Below are 18,392 nucleotides of genomic sequence, written 5' to 3'. Positions count from 1 at the left end.
GCTGACCGCCTTCTTCGAAGAAAACTCCATACTAGAGGCCTCTCAGTGTGGATTCCGCAGCAAGCACACCACTGAGACGGCCCTCCTCACTGCCACCGATGACATCCACATGCTACTAGAACAGGGGCACACCGCAGCCCTCATCCTACTAGACCTCTATGTAGCATTCAACACCATCTCACATCGCACCCAGACTCCACAACGCAGGAATATGAGGAACCGCCCTCTGCTGGATCCGATCCTTTCTCTCCGGCAGATCCCAAAGGATTAGACTCCCTCCTTTCCTTTCACAGATCAACGGTGGAGTCCCCCAAGGATCATCGCTCAGCCCCTCCCTCTTCAACATCTACATGGCCCCCCTCGCCGCCATCGTCAGACAACACGGGCTCAGCATAGTATCTTACGCCGACGACACCCAGCTCATCCTCTCCCTCACGAAGGACCTCAAAGACACCAGACTCTGTTTCCAGGAAGGAATGAGAGACATAGCCACCTGGATGAAGAGCAGCTGCCTGAAGGTCAACTCATAGAAGACCGAGGTCCTCATCCTCGGACCCTCCACCTCTGCCTGGGACAACACCTGGTGGCCCTCCGCCCTTGGGAGTCCTTCCACCCTGACAGACCATGCACGGTACCTCGGCATCATTCTTGACTCCTCCCTCACCATAACCCACCAGATCAACTCCATCACCTCTACCAGCTTCAACTGCCTTTGGATCCTCCAAAAGACCTTCAAATGGATACCCACAGAATGCAGAAAAACCGCCACCCACACACTCATAACAAGCAGACCGGACTACAGCAATGCCCTCAACACCGGAATCAACAGAACTCTTTTACACATGCTACAGACCATCCAGAATGCCGCAGCCAGACTCGTCCTCGGAACCCCATGGCACGAACATATGACCCAACACCTACGTAACCTCCACTGGCTCCCCATCGAGAAGAGAGTTACCTTCAAACTGCTCACCCACACCTACAAATCCCTCCACAACATCGGACACAAATACCTGAACGAGAGAGTCCCCTTCCACATACCCAATAGGAACCTTCGCTCCGCAGACCTCGCCCTCACAGAGACCCCCGCATCCGCAGAACCAGAGCAAGAAGCAGAACCTTCTCCTATGTCCCAGCCTAAGCCTGGAACGAGCTCCCAGTGAACATCAGACGCTCCCCCATCTTTCGCTTTCGATTGAACTGAAGCTGCACCCCCCCCTCTCCCCCCCCCCCACAGCGCCATGAGACCGTCACGGGTGAGTAGCGCACTTTATAAAACCCCTGATTGATTGATTGATTGATTGATATCAAGTTTGGATGGGACCCAGAACTTTATCTTTTTCAATCAATACAAATATTTCCCTTTACAATTTCATGTGTATTTCTCTACCACCTTCGTACTTGCCTCACAGGTTTTATAATGTACTTCATGCAGTGTTTAATTTGTAAAAAAAGTAAGTGCCAGAGGCCTCGTCAAGAGACTACTGTAGCTTGCATCACCCATTCCCTTTGCTTGCGCTGCCAATGACAGTACTTGAGTGTAAGTGCGATGATTTAGGCTATTTGAGGCCCCAAAAGCTATAAGAATAGATTTGGCATGTATTTTGAAGACTAATAAATACTGTTGTTCTTCTCATCTCTATATTACACAAACAGTGCCATCATGTGGCAGCTGTCATAAGTGTCGGTATTAACAATTAAGTGCTGGTGCCAAGCACTGGAACCCACCTGCTCAAATTAAGCACCATTAACTAGAATACAACCAAAACTGTAATAAATGAGTGTGACGTGGGAGAGGCCCATTTTTCAAAACCTTAAGAAATGCAATGTTATGTTATGTTAATGTTTTGTTTGAGCGCGCAGCTGCGCCAGCTAAGGGGCGTCCCAGCGCTAACCGTATCATTGCACCGGAAAAGGAAACTGAAAGAGAGAAGAACTTAAGTCAGAAGGAAAAGACAGGTCTTAATGGCTTTCCGAAAAGGGAGAAGCTCATCGATGCTACAAATAGATACAGGCAAGGAGTTCCACAGTTTGGCCGCCAACAGTCGAAAGGAACGTCCTCCAACACGGCAGAGTCTGAACTTGGGTATGTTTACCAGATGTTGACCCAAGGAGCGCAAGTTACGCTGAGGAGTGTACGAAGTTAACAGTGGGCGGAGCAGCTCAGGGCTAGTGCCTTTCAAGATTTTAAATGCTAAACAGAGTGTCTTAAACTGGATTCTAGCTTGAATCGGTAGCCAGTGTAAGGCTCTGATAGTGGCTCTAGCAGAACAACTGCGAGGTATTCCGACAAGAGCTCGGGCTGCCGAGTTCTGAACTTGCTGTAGACGCAGAATCTCAGCTTTATTTGCGCCCAAAAATAGCGCGCTAGCATAATCCAAGCGCGATAGAATTGTAGCCTGATGATAAGCTGCCGAACAGGCGCACTAAAAAAATTCAGAATAGGGCGAAGGCCCCTCAACAAGCCCACACATGTCGCTGCCACCTTCTTCGTGTGGAATTGAAAATTGAGATCTGCGTCCAGCCACACTCCCAAGTTCTTGACCACTGGCTTGGCTGCAGGCATAATGCCTAAGGAAGCTGGCCACCAATGTTTGTTCCAAAGGGAGGTGTTTTTCCCTACCAGCATCACCTCGGTTTTAGTGGCAATCAATTGAAGGCAATTTTCATCCATCCATTGGGCAACTGCAGTCATCCCATCTCTCAACCTAGAGGCAGCGGCAGAGGGACCTTCAGCCAAGGTGACAATCAGCTGAGTATCGTCAGCATACGAAACTAACGTTAGGCCCCACTCTCTAGCCACAGCCGCAAGAGGTTGGACATAAAGGTTGAACAACGTCGGCCTCAACGCAGAGCCCTGCGGAACCCCTTGGCAGATGGAATGTACTTGAGACCGAAAAGGTGGTGCCGAGACCCGGAAGGATCTATCCGTCAAGAATGCACGGAACCATTCCAGGGCCTGATCCATGATCCCAATTGCCTCCAGACGGTACAGCAAGATGTCATGAGACACCGTATCAAAGGCAGCGCTAAGATCTAATAATATAAGCGCTGGACTCTTACCGGCGTCAAGAGTAGATCTTAGTAACTCCGTGGAGGCTAACAAGGCTGACTCAGTGCTATGACCCGATCTGAAGCCGTTTTGCGACGGGTCCAGGATGTTGTTAAGGGTCAGAGACCAAAGCCTGTTTCCAGGCCAAAGGTACTATCGATTTGGTAAAAGACAAGTTAATATCTGCAGTAGAGGTTTCAGAACAAGATCCATAGAATCCAAAAACTGTGCCGGCCTCATAGGATCAGATGGAGACCCCGATTTAACCTTTCTACAGAGTCTCACAAGTTTGTCAGACGAGAGCTCAGGTATCCTGGTCAAAGTGGATGTCCCCTCTCTGACCGTGACAGGACCTGGAGCAGAGGAATGCTGAGGAAAGGTGGCATAGATTTTCTGCACTTTGTTCAGAAAGAAATGAGCAAGGTCCTCGCATTGCTGCACTGAATTTACATGTGAAACTGAAGTTATGGTGTTTTTTAGCTCCTGAACAATCTTAAGGATGTATTTTGTGGGATTCGAACTATCCCTGATTTTTTCCGCATAAAAATAGGCGCGTGTGGAGCATATCGTTTTATGGTAGTGTTTTAATTTAGCCAAGTACACAGATTTAAGGTCTTTGTCATAGTCCCTTCTCCACAGTCGCTCAGCTCTTTTACACTCCTTCCTGAGTATTCTAAGAGAATCAGAGAACCAAGGGTTGGAGATCGAGTTCCGCCCCCTGACCTATCTAGCTGGAATCAGAGCATCAAGCCCTCCGCTAATCCAGTCGCAAAAGGCAGTATATGCGATCTCAGGGTCAGCCAAATCTTCTACAACGGTCTCTCTCAGGTAGGTGTGGAAATCGTCTAGATTGAATTTATGCCAAGGCCTTTTAAACGTCAAAGCTGTCCTATTAGATTTTGAGGGTTGTGCACTTCCCCTGAATCGGTGGTCTTTTCAAGCTAGCTTGTCATACAACTCTACAGACCTGCCAGCATTACAAAGGTTTTCACCCTGTGAGAGACAAAGAGAGAGTGAGCCCAGGAGGTGGGGGAGGGGGGCATTATGCTGGCCACTGACTGAGACCACTTCTACCCTCCACTGAAACACTAACCAAAGCTTCTGAGACTGCTGCTGATGCCCTGGCCAGGTAGCAAGAGCGATGATGCAAACCAGCTATGTAAATCCTTGCCCCACAGCTGGAAGACCACGCGTTGCATTGGTTTTCAGATCACCTTATGTTGCACCTTTTGTAGCATATTGTGATAACAGCTGTTCACCGAATGACCGTGTGAAGAGACACGTTATGGTCTGACACACCTTGTGAACTAGCAGGTCTGAGCGTGTGGATGCTGGTGCAGTCCTTCTATGTCAGTGTTTCCTGCCAGCCCTTCTGCGTCTAGGGTCGGTATCAACTTTTAGTCTTACTTCTATGCCTATGGCCTTTTGGTTTTGACAGTCTCGTTACCCTACTTCAGTGCCATATAGAGGTAGCCTTTAATTCTTATGTTTAGTTCAGCCCCTGTTCTCAACCACATTGTTAGATATGAATAAGTTGGGAGAGGTCGATATAGTGACATTATTCAAAGATCATGAGGGGATTCATGCGGTAGAACTAGAGAGATTTTGCCATCAGCTCAGACAGGAGGAACAACTTTGAGTCATTCAAAGGTGATCTCAGTGATAAAACAGAAGTATTCATTGTTGTGAAGGGAAGGGGTGAAAACTCTGATGACAGTCCGTGACCTTCACATGGAGGCATCGAAGGATGCTGACAGGCACGGCGCCTGTGTGTGTTTTCGCAGTGCACGGTGTGTCCTTGTGTCCACTCCCCTGATGCTGCTGTTCTCATCATTTTGTGTCTTCCTCTGGCCGCGCGTGCCAAGGCCCCGGCGCAGCAGCGCCGCCTACCGTATAAAGGCGGAGATTCCTCTGCCCGCCCTGCGCAGACCTCCCTCGGACACCACTGTCTGTCTCTGTCTGAGCGCCGCTGACCTGGGCTCTCAGTAGCACCCGGTGCAGTCTGCGTGCAGCCCTCCCTACAGCAGCACTGCTCGGCCCCAGCCCGGCCCTACCGCCGTGCACCGAGCCAGTCCTGCCCTCCGGGAACACTGCTGCTCCCCACACGCCCTACTCTACTGCCTCACAGCACACAGGCTCTGACCTCTTGTGACCCGTCTGCACTCCTATCTACCATTCATCCTCTAAAACTTCTGTCTCTACTCTGCTCTCTCGCTCAGTCTCAACTTACTACGCCTTCCTTTCACCTACTCCCCCTACTACACTTGCATCTCTTCATTCCTCGTACTCCATCTTCATCAGTATCCCACTAGTTGCTCCCTCCTACCTGCGCCGCACTTTCTGTGTTATACCTGCACCCTTCCCAGCTCTAGCCTCCTACATCCGAATTTCCTCCACATTCCCTTTTCTGCCCTCCAGGCGCCCTCGCCGCTGCTCTTCCCTCCTCACTGTTCAAGCCCCGGTCCCACCCTGCCCTCTTCTCTCTGCTTGAGCCTCCACTCCCTGCCCGCTCTCTCCTCCCCTCCTCCGTCCGTCCCTCTCGGTGCGGTGCTCGTCACTCCCCGCTCTCACAGCCTCATTGGCACCTCTCCCTCTGCTCTGTCATCCTCTCGGAGTGCGAGCCCCCTCCGCCCTCCCTCTGAGCAGCAGCACCTTCCCTTGGCTGCCTCTCCCGGCTCCAGCGTCCGCTCCGCCACCCCGCCGACCAGCCCCTCCCTCCCAGTTCTCCCCACTTTCAGCCCCATCCCTGAGCCCCCGGCTCTCTTCTCCCCTTCTCGCCCGTCCTCTGTCCCCTGAGACTCCGCACCCTCCAAACATGGCTTCGGGGAACCGGCGGACCCGGGAGGAGGACCCGGAGGAGGAGCTGCCCTTCTACCTGGCCCGGCCGGGCACCACTGCCCAGGTGCCCCGGGTGAAGTACGGGGGCATGTTCAGCAGCGTGGAGGGGGCCTTCGAGTCCAAGACCCTGGACTTCGGCGCCTTGGGAGTGGGGCAGAAGGGTGCCAGGAGCCCCCGCAGCCCCAGCAAGCCAGAGGTGCCCCAGGAGAAGAGGCAAGGGGACCCGGGGACCCCTCGGTCGCCCACGGGCAACGGCGTCGCTGGCATCGAGATCAGGACCTCGGGAGGGAAGGAAGTGCTGCAGAACCTCAGCGACAGCAAGGTAGGGCGATCCTGCGGCTTCATGCAATCTCCATAAGGTGACATGTCCGTGTGGGCGCGACATGTCACACAGACACGAAACTCTGTGCAGACAAGACTGGGTGCAAACTCTGCTGCAGGTAGACAGCTGTCCCCGCACACCTAACTCCCTGCACACTCAGCTCCCCGCACTCTGAAGTCTGGAGACATAACCCCCTGCAGACACGAGCTCACTGAGAAACAACTGCATCTGCCACAAAACTAACCTTGTAGAGTCATGCCTGCTCTTTCAGTGTCCTGCAGGCAGAATTGTGGGCACAGCTCTATGCGGCTGCATCCCCATGAAGACACAGTTCCCTGCTCAGATAACTCTTTACTGGCTCAAGTCCTTGCAAACAGATTTCCACGTGAAACAAACTACACGTGTAATCAAACCTATAGTTTGGCAAACCTCCCTGCACACTCAACTCCCTTCAGACACACCTCCCTGCAGAAAAACAATGAATGCGGGCAGAAGTAAATAGAGAACGTCATTCTGCAGACACAGACCCTTGCAGACCCAGCTCCCTTCAGGCACAACTCTCTGCACGAATACATCCCTGGCCTGAACCCCAAATTTAACGCAGACATATTTCACTTCGGAAACAGCTGCTTGCAAGCACACATCTCAGCAAGATGCAAGCCCATGTGGGCGTATATCTCTTAGAACACTACTCCTTAGGCGCAACTCCACGTGGAAACGTCTCAAAAGGACACAACGTCTCGCTGACATGTCTGACACACTGCTGCCAGACCCCCTGCTGGAATAACTCTTTGCAGACATAGTTACTTTTAAAAATCCCTGCACATAACGCCAAATTCAGGTATAACACCACGCAGATACAACTGCTTAAATAACCGGAATCCCTAAAAATACCGCTAACTACAACCATGATTCCATACTTGAGGCTACACACGCCCCTTCAGACACAAAGTGTTAAAAGCATAATACCCTTCAATTACGCCCGAGTTATTAAACAACTGGCGGAAAAATACCGTTGGCGGTAATGTTAACCTCGGCGGTATTTGTCTTGCAGTTCAATCCATTAACATCTGTGAAACTCTGGGTGTATTCACATAGTTGGCGGTACATGAAAACAGAAACATTGCCCCTGCCAGTAATACGTGCAAATGACGGTCACTGCCCCGCTGCAGAGCTCAAGTTTACGTTGGCGGTAATGTTTGCATACTGTGACGGCACATCCACGTCCTCTTGGTCCAAAGGATGCTCCGGCAGGTGCACCGCTCCTGTCCTCGGCTCCTCCTCTTTTGCATCACGTGATGCCAGCACCTTTTCACGACAAGCAACTCATCCCCTCTCCCTTTGCACTTTTCACCCTCATTACCTCTCCTCTCTTGGCCTGCATTAGAAATCTCTTTTTAAGGAAATGTTTTAACAATGTCACTTTACGGCCAAATCAGTCGACGCTACCGGAGGAAGCGGTGTTTGGCGTTGCACTTTATTTCCTCCAAAGTGTACGTTCCATTGTCTGGAAAGGGCGGAGAGGGAAGTTTTTATTTCACTTAAAAGGATGAAGTCGTTGCTGCATTTTTAATGCGTTCATATGGTTTGTGTGAGGAGGGCCCGGCTGCACCCATTCTCTTTGTCTGCTCTCTCATCGCGGACAAGTGCCAGGGGGTTCTGTCCAACAGGATGTCTGCTTGTCTCTAAATTATTTATTGGAAAGCGTCAGTCTGGGCTTCCTGGCGCTGCTGTGCAGCTACACAGCTGTAGGCCCATCGGACAACCCCAGACGTCCACGTTTACTTCGGTTCATGGGACAAGACGTCTGGAAGGCTCGGCCGCTTTCTAAACAAGTGGCCAAGTTTAAAGAGCCCCGAAGAAAGCAAGGAGAAAATATGTAGTCGTCGTGGCGGTTGTTTGTGCTGCCGCTGGGAGTGAATTTGTGCTGTGTGATTAACTGCGCTCGCGCTTTGGGTTTCCAAAATGGCTCTCAGTCTCGGGCCTCGGGACGCTGTCTTATGTGTAATGAAAACAATATGGCAATGTTGAAAACGTCAATCCCACGTGCTCTTTTCGCAGGCGGCGGCTCAGCAGTTAGGAGGAGAAACAAGCAAATGTACTCATGAAGGCAACAGGGCTGCAGCTAATATATAGGGATTACATTCCAGTTTTATTGCTGAAATTATGTAGATGAAATTAGGTACATTTAGCTGCTAGCATGGAGTGTCTGTCTTTTTTCATCTATCGAAGGAAGAGGAAAATAAACGAAATAAAGTTGATTTTAGGACTACCGTCAAACAGACTATTGCTTGCACTAGCATCACAAAAATCAAACCAGACGTGTAAAAAAGAAGGGTCTACACCTGGCAAATACCCTTATTCTGGGGTGCCCTGAAGTCCCTATATGCCCAATAGTCTCGATAGGGACAACCACCCGAGAACATTCACCAAAGTTTGTAAACAATTAAAAAAAATGTGTAAGGAATGGCCTAAACCAAACAATGCTTCACCATTGGCCTTCCTTGCTCACTAAAGAATTCTCTAATGACGGGCAGGCTTCCTTTGTTCACAGAAAGCACTTAGGATTGGGGAACAGGATCCCGATAATAGAAAATAAAAAATAACGGTTGCCTCTTCATGGGAACTACCATTAATCTTTCAATGAAGCAACAAGATGGTTAAAAACAAGGAGCGATTATTACTCCTGCATCTACTAGGTCAACATGTTTCAGCACGTGGCACCATCCGGGGTCCGTGGCTTTCAGCAGGATCTGGAATCCCTATTTTCCTATGCTGTTAGTGCATGGATGCTCAACACACAACAGACATACACAACATCCCCAATCTTTTCTTCCCGCTGGACACAAAAACTCTTCTTCATCACTTATTAAATGGTCCTGTAGTAAATTAATAAACACAGAATATAAGGTGGGATACATTGAGGACAAATACTTGAAGACAATGCACCTTGCTGCGTGCTGAATTTCAGCTGTATGTGAAAAACCTTGCAACAATTGTGGTAGGTATACAGCGCAATCCACAGCAAACTGGCGAATAAGGTGAAACGTGATAGCCAGGAATGCATGCATATATCACACATCACGTATTGCACAACATAGCCTGAACTTAACTTAGGCAAACCTCGTGGAGGAATACAACGAGGGAGACCTTGTAGTGACTCACTATGTGAGCCCAAAGATAAATACAAGAGCAGATGAGTTCACAAAAAAATGGTGGAAGAGCCCATATGGTACATTGAAATGTTGGCACACGCCTACAGGACTTACTTCGTCAAAGGTTACCCCCTGCCCATTCACCTAGTAACACCATTCCTTACACTTTTTTAAAATTGTTTACAAACCTTGAGGAATGTTCTTGACAGCCACGACCCGTGGAGGGAGTTCCGGTAGGGCAGAAAGGCGGGCGGGGGAGAAGCAGGGTGGGGGGTTCTAAAAACCGGAATATGGATATTTGGAGGTAAGTAAACAATGTAATTAATAAAACGAATTTCGTAGTGCGCACTCCATCGCATATTTATTCAATTGTTTACTTACCTCCAATTATCCATATTTCGGTTTTTTGGCACCCCCACGCTGCCCCTCCCCGCCCCACCTTTCTGCCCCACTGGAACTCCCTCCACGGGCCGCGGCTGGTTCTTGAGTATCTTGGTCCTATCCAGACGGTAGGTCATATAGGAAGTCAAGGCCCCCCAGAATTAAGGTATTTCCAAGGCGTGCTTCCTCCTTTTATGTCTAGTTTTCTTTTTGTGGTGTGTATTTTATGTGAGAGGGTGCCAATATAGACAGCCCATACATCCCTCTCGTTCCCCCGACACCTTGATAATAGGGAGTCATAGGTTGTGTATTGCTTATACTATGCATAGAGTGGATTGCCCTTTCAACCACTGGCTTTCTTGGACCAGCTTCTTTCTGCCATTGGCTTGATACATTGTCAATCATGTCTTGGCTCAATCCAGTGCTCTCACCGAATGCTATTGGCTGTTTGGGTGTATTCTATGTATACTCTACAACAGTGAGTGTATTAAACTGTATGAGGAAATATTGTTCGCTGTATAGTCCTGTTTGTCCACTCCTGCAGCCTCTCTCCTTTGGTTGTCAATCGATAATTTAGTACTTGTAGAGCACAGCTAATCACCGCTGGGAATATCCAGGCGCTAGAGGTCTTGCAGGTCTTCAGTCGAAGAGCTAGGTCTTGAGTCCCTTTCTGAAGTCTGTGCGTGAGAGTTACATCGCAGGTGGAGTTGGAGGTCATTCTAGGACTTGGTGGCGAAGTAGCAGCAGAAACGGCCTCTGCAGATGCAAGGGAGGCGGAGTGCAGTTGTCTTGCGGGTAGGTGGAAGGTCAGGCGGTGGTTGATGTAGGCTGGTCCCTGATTGCAAGGCCGGCTTTAGCGCTGGTGACGCCTGATGCAACAATGTTTGTTGGCGCACCCCATTAATGGATTCCTTCACCACCACCTTTTAACAGTGACCCTGAAGACTCCATGACCACTCTCTTTCAGGTGCATTTAATTAATTATATAGGGCCACTCATACCTGTTTAGGGTGTCAGAGCACTTTACATCATACACACATTACACTGAGACTATCAATCATACATGTGTAAATCAGCATATAGGAAATGTTACAAAATCCAGAGGACTACAAGGTGTAGGAGTGACATGTCACCCATACTGGTAGGCAGTTTAGTGTGAGTGCTTGGTCTGGAGAAGAACAAACTCAAAATTGAAAATGGAACACCATAGTTGAGGGTTCTCCTTAATAATAAGAATCAATTTCTTCCAAAATGAATCCTTTTTGCAATATAAACCTATGCTCTAATCTATACCTTGCTGTGTGCATGGGGTTCTTTGTTGACAGTAAATAATTTACTGTTCTATATTAGGATTTTAACTTATAAACTGCAAGTACCAAAAGGATGTCTCTTAGAACAGCAGAAACCAACTGACCTATTTACATTTTATGCACTTTGTGATCTGCATGGTACGCATTCTTTGCAGCAAGCATATTAATCCTCTGTGATATTTTATGACCAGTCATTACTTCAACTAGACAAAACTCCATCTCTCGCCAGGAAGAACATTCATCATTAGAGTTAGCTTGACATTTTTATTGTTGCTTGGAAGTGCTGGAGGCAAGGAAAGTGGCAGCAGGTGCTTTTAAAACTAAAATAAACTTGCAAACACAGCACCACCTGAAGTCAGCACCTGGGTAGATGGCATCTGTGGCACTGGTTGCACCGCCCTAGAGCCGGCCCTGCCTGGTTGTCGACGGCTTTGTAGGTGTAAGTTAGCATCTTGAACTGGCATCCCTTCTGGAAGGGAGCCAGTGGAGGCTTCTGAGGTGGTGGGTGAATGTGGTCCATTTGGAGAGGTTGAAGATGAGTCTGGCTGCAGCATTCTATATGGTCTTAAGTCGCTTGAGTAGATTGGTGGTGGTGCCCGCATTGAATGCGTTTCCATGATCCAGTCAACTTGTGACAAGAGCTTGTGTGACAGTTTTCCTCATATTGATGGGGATTCATCTGAAGATCTTCTGAAGCATGCAGAGGGTGTGGAATCAGGAGGAGGATACTGCATTGAGCTGGTGCTTCATGGTAAGTTTGCTGTCCAGCATGATGCCAGGGTTGCAGGTGTGGTCCTCAGGGGTAGTTGTGGGTCCGATTATGGGGGACCACTAGATGTCGTCCCATGGTGAGGTGTTCCTACCGAAGATAAGCACTTCCATCTTGTCTGTGTTAAGCTTCAGGCAGTTGGACCTCATCTAGTCGGAGATGCTTGTCATGGCATTCTGGAATTTGGTTCTGGTGGTGGTGGGCTTTCCGTGAAGGAGAGGATGAGTTGGAATTCGTCCAGATAGGAGATGATGTTGAGTCCATGGGTGCTGATGATGTTGGCCAGTGGTATCATGTAGGAGTTGAACAAAGAGGGGCTTAGAGAGGAACCTTGGGGGATGACGCAGATGATGCTCTTGGGCTCGGAGGTGAAGAGCAGTAGCCAGATTCTCTGGGTGTGTTCTGTGATGCATGAGTTGATCCATTTGAGGGCGTCTCCCTGGACGCCGATGTGGTGGAGTCTTCTGATTAGGGTGTGGGTGTGTATGATGTTGAATGCGCTGATAGGTCGAGGTGGATCAAGGCTGCTGTCTCACCTCAGTTGAGGAGGGTTCTGATGTTGATGGTTGAGCAATCAGGGTGGTGATGGTGCTGTGGTTGGTGCAGAAGCCAGAATCGAAAGTGTTGAGTAGGCTGTACCCTACCAGGTGTTCTTTAGTAGTAGAGTTGCATGTGTTAAGACATTATTCTAAGACATATTGGCTTTGCCAATCTCTGTTTATGCAGGACAGACCCCACTTTGCAATCAAAACTCAGGAAAGTCAATAAATGTAAAAGCTCAGGAGTTTTCAGACATAAGTCCACCCCTTAATTTTTTCGTTCACATAGGTGACATAACATATGTGATTGTGATTGATCTAAGTGGTGACATCATTAGATACAATGGAAATATTCCAGAAAGTTGCGGAACCCAAGCAATCCCGCAAGGTATTTTGTGAGCCACTACACAACATGTACATTAATTTGCATGCAATCAGCATCCAAACTGTGAATGGACGGTCAGTTTAAGAACCAATTCATCAGTTTCACTTTATTGGTCAACCAGATATATGGCAAAACCAGAAGAGAAGTGCTATGAACAATAATTAAAAAATGACATACTTTGGACCAGCTGCGTCAGCGCATCAACAACTTCCACAAGATAGACAATAAATTTTGTGATTTTTCATACTGAAAACTCATCATTCATGTACTAAATTCACATTCTGTTGGTGCACTGGTTCCAATCTTGACAAAAGTACAAGGAAATACCATTAACACAAATTATTGTTGTTTTTCTCTTTACTTCAAACATCTCTAACCACATGCAATCATTCGGGTGTTATGTTATTGTTCGTTTACCCACCATGCAACCTCAGATTAAATCCATCTATATTCAAATCCCTCTTGACCCTGCGTCAATAGGAGCAATCCAGCCCAAACTGCCAAGCCAGGTCCTCTCTGAACCAGAACACAAGGAACCCTAACAGGTTTTGATCTGATTAGAGCTCTTCTGTTAGGGTTGCTTGATTCCAGTGACCCAGTGAGCAAATTATTCACATCTGGGCACCCCACTGTCCACTTAGAGTGTCACTGTAAACAAAAAAGGGTGATTGGTAATGTTTGCAATATGTCCGACCAGTGTCAATCACTTCGGCTAGCATTCCAACCCAGCGCCCTTTTGATCATCATGTCACCTCAGATTAGGCCCAGCTATTCGCAAATCAGTATTTCCCTGCTCCAATAGAAACAGTTCAGCCCAAATTGCCAAGCCAGATACTCCCTGAACCGGAACATAAGCAACCCTAGAACAGTTTTGAACTGATTTGGGCTTTTCAGTTGGGTGTAGCTTGATTCCAGTGGCACAGTGAGCAAGGGACCCGGGTTTGGGCACATCCATGGCCACTTAAAGCATCACTGCAAACACACAAAAAATGATAGGAAATGCTTACAGTAAGTCTAACCCAGAGGTCTTCAAACTTTTTTGCTCTGAGCCCCCCCTAAGCAAAATGTTTTGAAGTGGGGCCCCCCTCCAAAACTATATGCCAAGGATTTGGGGAGTGGGAGGAGTAGGGATGATCTTAGAGGGCGAGGCTCATGAGATCATTTCAGGGCTGCTATTCTGTAGCTCAGTATGCACACTAAATGTAGACCTTATAAAAAAGAAACAGCATTAAACAAGAAAAGAATTCACCAAAAACACTACTGCACATAATTGGGGTTTTGTGGGACTCAATGCACTCCAACTGCTGCACTAATGATGGCTGTAGCCATGAGAAGCAGGCTATCACTTCTTTTACTCCTTCCCTGCCTTTTTTCTGACCATCATTTCAAACTCGAAACAAGTCTTGTCTCTTTTACAAAGAAAATGAGCTACTGCATGCTGCCCCCCCCCCCATTTTTTTGCCAAGGACCCCATCTGCTCCAACACTAGCAAAGAAAACGCGCCCCAATGTCCACTTTGTATTGCAAAGCATTCATAATTATGATGCAGTGGGCACCTGGGCAAAAGTGTCACGGCACCAGTTTCACTAAGGATAGGTACTGCCCACTAAACAGGGCTATTACTTCTAGGCTAGATGGCCATGGAAGGCTTTCTGCTACTTTGTCTGAAAAACCAACATTGTCAAAAAGTCTATTTAGTCCCCTGCCTCCCTTCATTGTTGCTTGGGCCATGTTGCATGCATATATAACTCTTACATGCACAGAAGCATGCACGCACGGATCTATGACGTTACAACGCAGGCTATTACAACGCCTGCTGTTACAACGCGGTTTTTACATCGCATACCATTACAACGCATAGTGCTTTTAGGCGCTGGATAGTGAATTATTTAATTTACTATTCCAACTCCAGTCCCCGTGGAAAGTAGGGAAGGTGTTGGATAGTAAATTAAATATATTCCCTATCCTAGAGCGCCCCCCAGCGCAATGCGTTGTAATGGTTTGCGTTGTAATGGTTGCGATGTAATGGTAGTGCGTTATAATGCTTGCGTTGTAAGTGATGTTTCCCTGCACGCACACACACACACACACGCACATGCATGCACCGACACAAGCACACACGCACGCACACATGCATGCACACACGCACACACACACTTTATATGTTACATGCATACAGGAAATAACTTACAAATATGTAGCTTTCTCTGAGACACCCACAAGCACAAACATTTTAAATAACCCAGTTGTTTCCTACACAGAAACACCTACCCACAGAAAGAATCTGAATCAAAACCAGAGTACATTTATTGTATGATTAATTAAAATTACAACAGAATATCTTTCAACAGTAAAAAACAAGTAAAACCCGAAGAAAAAAACCCACACGATTTCCAACTGGAATACAGAGGAAAGCAATCCAACCCTTAAAAGAGAAATCAACAATTCCTTAATGATGTAATTTGGCTGTATCTATGCTTTTCAATGTTTACAATAACTCCTCACCATTTAAAACGATATATTTGACCAACCATATCTAAAGCATGTTCTAAAACCTTGGCTATGTCTATAGCATCTTTCAAGGAAGGATTCTTCGCAGCTCAAAGTCGTTCCTGCGTTTTCTTGCATCTGCATTGTACTATGAGTTGATCTCTCACTAACTCATCTGTCATTGCTCCAAATTTGCATTTCAGGGATAACTCTCTGAGCTTGGATACAAATTCATCTATAGATTGATTCTCTTCTTGCCTATGGGTGTAAAATTGGTATCGGTTCATGACAATGTTAATCTCCTTCGCAAACCTAACCTCTAAACGTTTTTTAGCTTCAAGATACACATCTTCTATTGCATTGCCAGTTGGTAAAGTCGCTACTGGTAAATACTTAAAGATGCGTTGGCCTTCTTTGCCTATGTTATTTAGAAGTAAAGCTTTTTTCCTTGCAGCACTAAATTTTGAACCATCTAAAGCATCTAAGTAATTCTCAAACATAGGTAGCCAATCTTCCCATTCTATTAATAAAGGTCCAGGTGAAGATAGAAAAATCGGAGGAGTTATTATTGAACTTTGACTTTCCATAACATATTGAACAAGAGCAATTGTAGAACTCTGACTGTGGAACGCGCCTTTCGCGCTTCTAGGCTATCTTTTTTTACATGTAATTGCAGACTCATTGGCGCCTCCCTGGGAACACATTCAATCCCCCCCAGGGTGCCGTGCCCCACAGTTTGAAGACCTCTGGTCTAACCACTGGCAATTGCTTGGGCAAGCATTCCTACCCATCGCTTTTTTGCCCACCATCCCATCTCGCATTAGATCCAGCTATATGAAAATCATTCTTGATCCTGCTCCATTAACCCCTTCGATGCTCATGACGGAGCGGTTCCGTCATGAGCGCTGGTTGGGCTGTGCTCATGACGGAACCGTTCCGTCACAACCACGCCCGTTATTTAGAACCTTCAGCACAGCGCGAAAATTCGTGCCGCGCTGAAGGTGTTAAGAACGGTTCATACCAAACTTCCAAGCCAGGTCCTCTCTGACCAGTTTCGTCCTTATTGAGAGTCCTCAATCAAAACTTTATTCCAGTGGCACAGTGAACAAGGGACCACTGTGCCACCAAAACCAGCTGACACCCGACTGAAGCAGCCCAATCAGGATGAAAGCAGTCTTGGGTAGCTTTTGTTCCTGTTCAGGTAGGACCTGGTCTAGCAGTTCAGACTGGATTGTTCCCAGTAGAGCAGGATCAAGACGAATTTGCATTAGGGTGGGTGCAAAGTGAAGTGGCATGGTGAGCAAAAGAACAATGCGTTGGGGTGCTACCCGAGAGATTGCCAGTGGTTAGACAAATGGCATGCATTCCTACTATCACCTATTGTGTATTTGATGCACTGCCCTATGAGGCAAAATATATGCCCAGGCTCACAGTATCACTGGATCCAAGAGATACCTGCCTGATGAGCCCTTAACAGAGCAAAACTAGTCCTAGGCTGCTTGTGTTCTGGACCAGTGAGGACCTGACCTGGCAGTTCGGGTTGGACTGTTTCTATGAGAAGCAGGGTCAAGACTGATTCACATAAGGCTATGTTTAAACTGAAGTGGCATGGTGACCAAATCAACGATGCATTGGGATGCTACCCAGAGCGATTGCCAGTAGTTAGAAAAGTTGCATGCATTTCTACCATCACCTTTTGTGTGTTTGATGTACCGCCCTAAGTGGCAAGGGTATGCTCAGTTGTGGGCCCCATGCTCACTGTGCCACTGGAATCAAGCTATACCAGACTGATGAGCCCTAATCAAGGTGAAACTGATTTTGGGTTGGTTGTGTTCGAGTTCAGCAAGGACCTTGCCTCGCAGCTAGGGCTGGACTGTTTCTGTTGGGTAGGGTCCAGACTGAGTTGCATATGAATCGGTCTAAACTAAGATGGGATGGTGAGCAAAAGAGCCATGGGTTGAGATGTTACCCTGAGTGATTGAGAAGTTATACTTATTGCAAGCATTCCTCCCAACACCTTTTGTGTGCTTTTTATTTACTGTAATATGTAAAGCCCACATAGTGATCAGAAGTGTGTTCTGTTTTCGTAGCATGCACTGTTCACTCTTTTATAAAATGAGATAAAACAAGCATGTGTTCTGTTTTCGTAGCATGCACCGTTCACTCTTTTATAAAATGAGATAAAACAAGCATTGGCAAAGCAGTATGACTGGTGTTAGGGGGCAGTCTTTTAGCTTTATCAATGCCTGTGTTGTTTTGTAATGGTTTTTGTAAGACTTAATTTTTAGGTAAGCTGACCAACCCCTAACAATATAAAGAAAACATTGCCTGAAAGAAAAAATTATTTTGGTCTCAAAAGCACATCTTGATATAGTAGTTCCAGACACTGACAGGAACTACATTGCGTGCGGAGGTCTTCTTCCAAAGAGCAGAATGCTGTTATTCACAGGGAAATTAGCCAAAGTCTGAAGTGGGCTGACTCATTGCCCAATGCTGTCTACTGTAGTGGACAGAATTAAAAAGGTTAATGACACAACAATAGACCAATAGATGAAGAGGACTGGCTGGAAGTCTCCATAAGTTAGTGTAATTTATAGATTGTACCACTGAATATACTTCATTGTTCTCTGAGAGAAAATATATCAAAAAAGTTTATCAATATTGCTGCTTCAGATAAAAATGTCTTTATTCAATTTTCCAATTTTTGATAAAATTCCACTTTCTGGTAGTATTCTCTCAATCGTTTTCATAAATATATTGCATGACGCAAAAAAAGTAAACATCCAGCCAACACATGTTTCACAATGTGGGATGATTTCACAAATTTGCAGCTTGTACCCAACCTCTCAGATTTCCCTTAAAATTAATAATAATATAATAATCCACATTTGTAAAGAGCGAATCATCACCCGTTAGGGTCTCTAGGCGCTGGGGGCCGTCGGGAAGATTAAGCAAGCTATTGCCCAGAGTCACATGGTGCTGGGCTAATCTGCCGCCGGCCCCGTGGATCAAACCGCGATCTCCAGATTCCGGAGTCAGTCATTCAGCTTGAAAACAGTAGATCGGACCTCACAATATCATAATTTTAATTCCAAAGTTTCCAAAGTAGTCATCAATGCCCCATGATAAGGGTATCTCCTGTTTGCTGCAA

General features: G+C 47.0%; 1 protein-coding gene across 1 annotated transcript in view; it reads left to right on the top strand.

Moving 5' to 3' along the window:
- Window positions 1–4,974: 4,974 nt before the first annotated feature.
- Window positions 4,975–18,392, top strand: part of DPYSL3 (dihydropyrimidinase like 3) — a 332,011-nt gene continuing 318,593 nt past the window's right edge. The window contains exon 1 of the mRNA XM_086931567.1: window positions 4,975–6,212. Within this exon, the coding sequence (XP_086787693.1) occupies window positions 5,868–6,212 (345 nt within the window). The 5' untranslated portion in view covers window positions 4,975–5,867. The remainder of the gene's footprint in view (window positions 6,213–18,392) is intronic.

Source organism: Lissotriton vulgaris, chromosome 7 (genome assembly GCF_964263255.1).
Source record: "Lissotriton vulgaris chromosome 7, aLisVul1.2, whole genome shotgun sequence".
In the NCBI taxonomy this organism is placed as follows: domain Eukaryota; kingdom Metazoa; phylum Chordata; class Amphibia; order Caudata; family Salamandridae; genus Lissotriton; species Lissotriton vulgaris.
The sequence above is the reverse complement of the archived record's forward strand: the minus strand, read 5'-3'. Positions and strand labels throughout refer to the sequence as shown.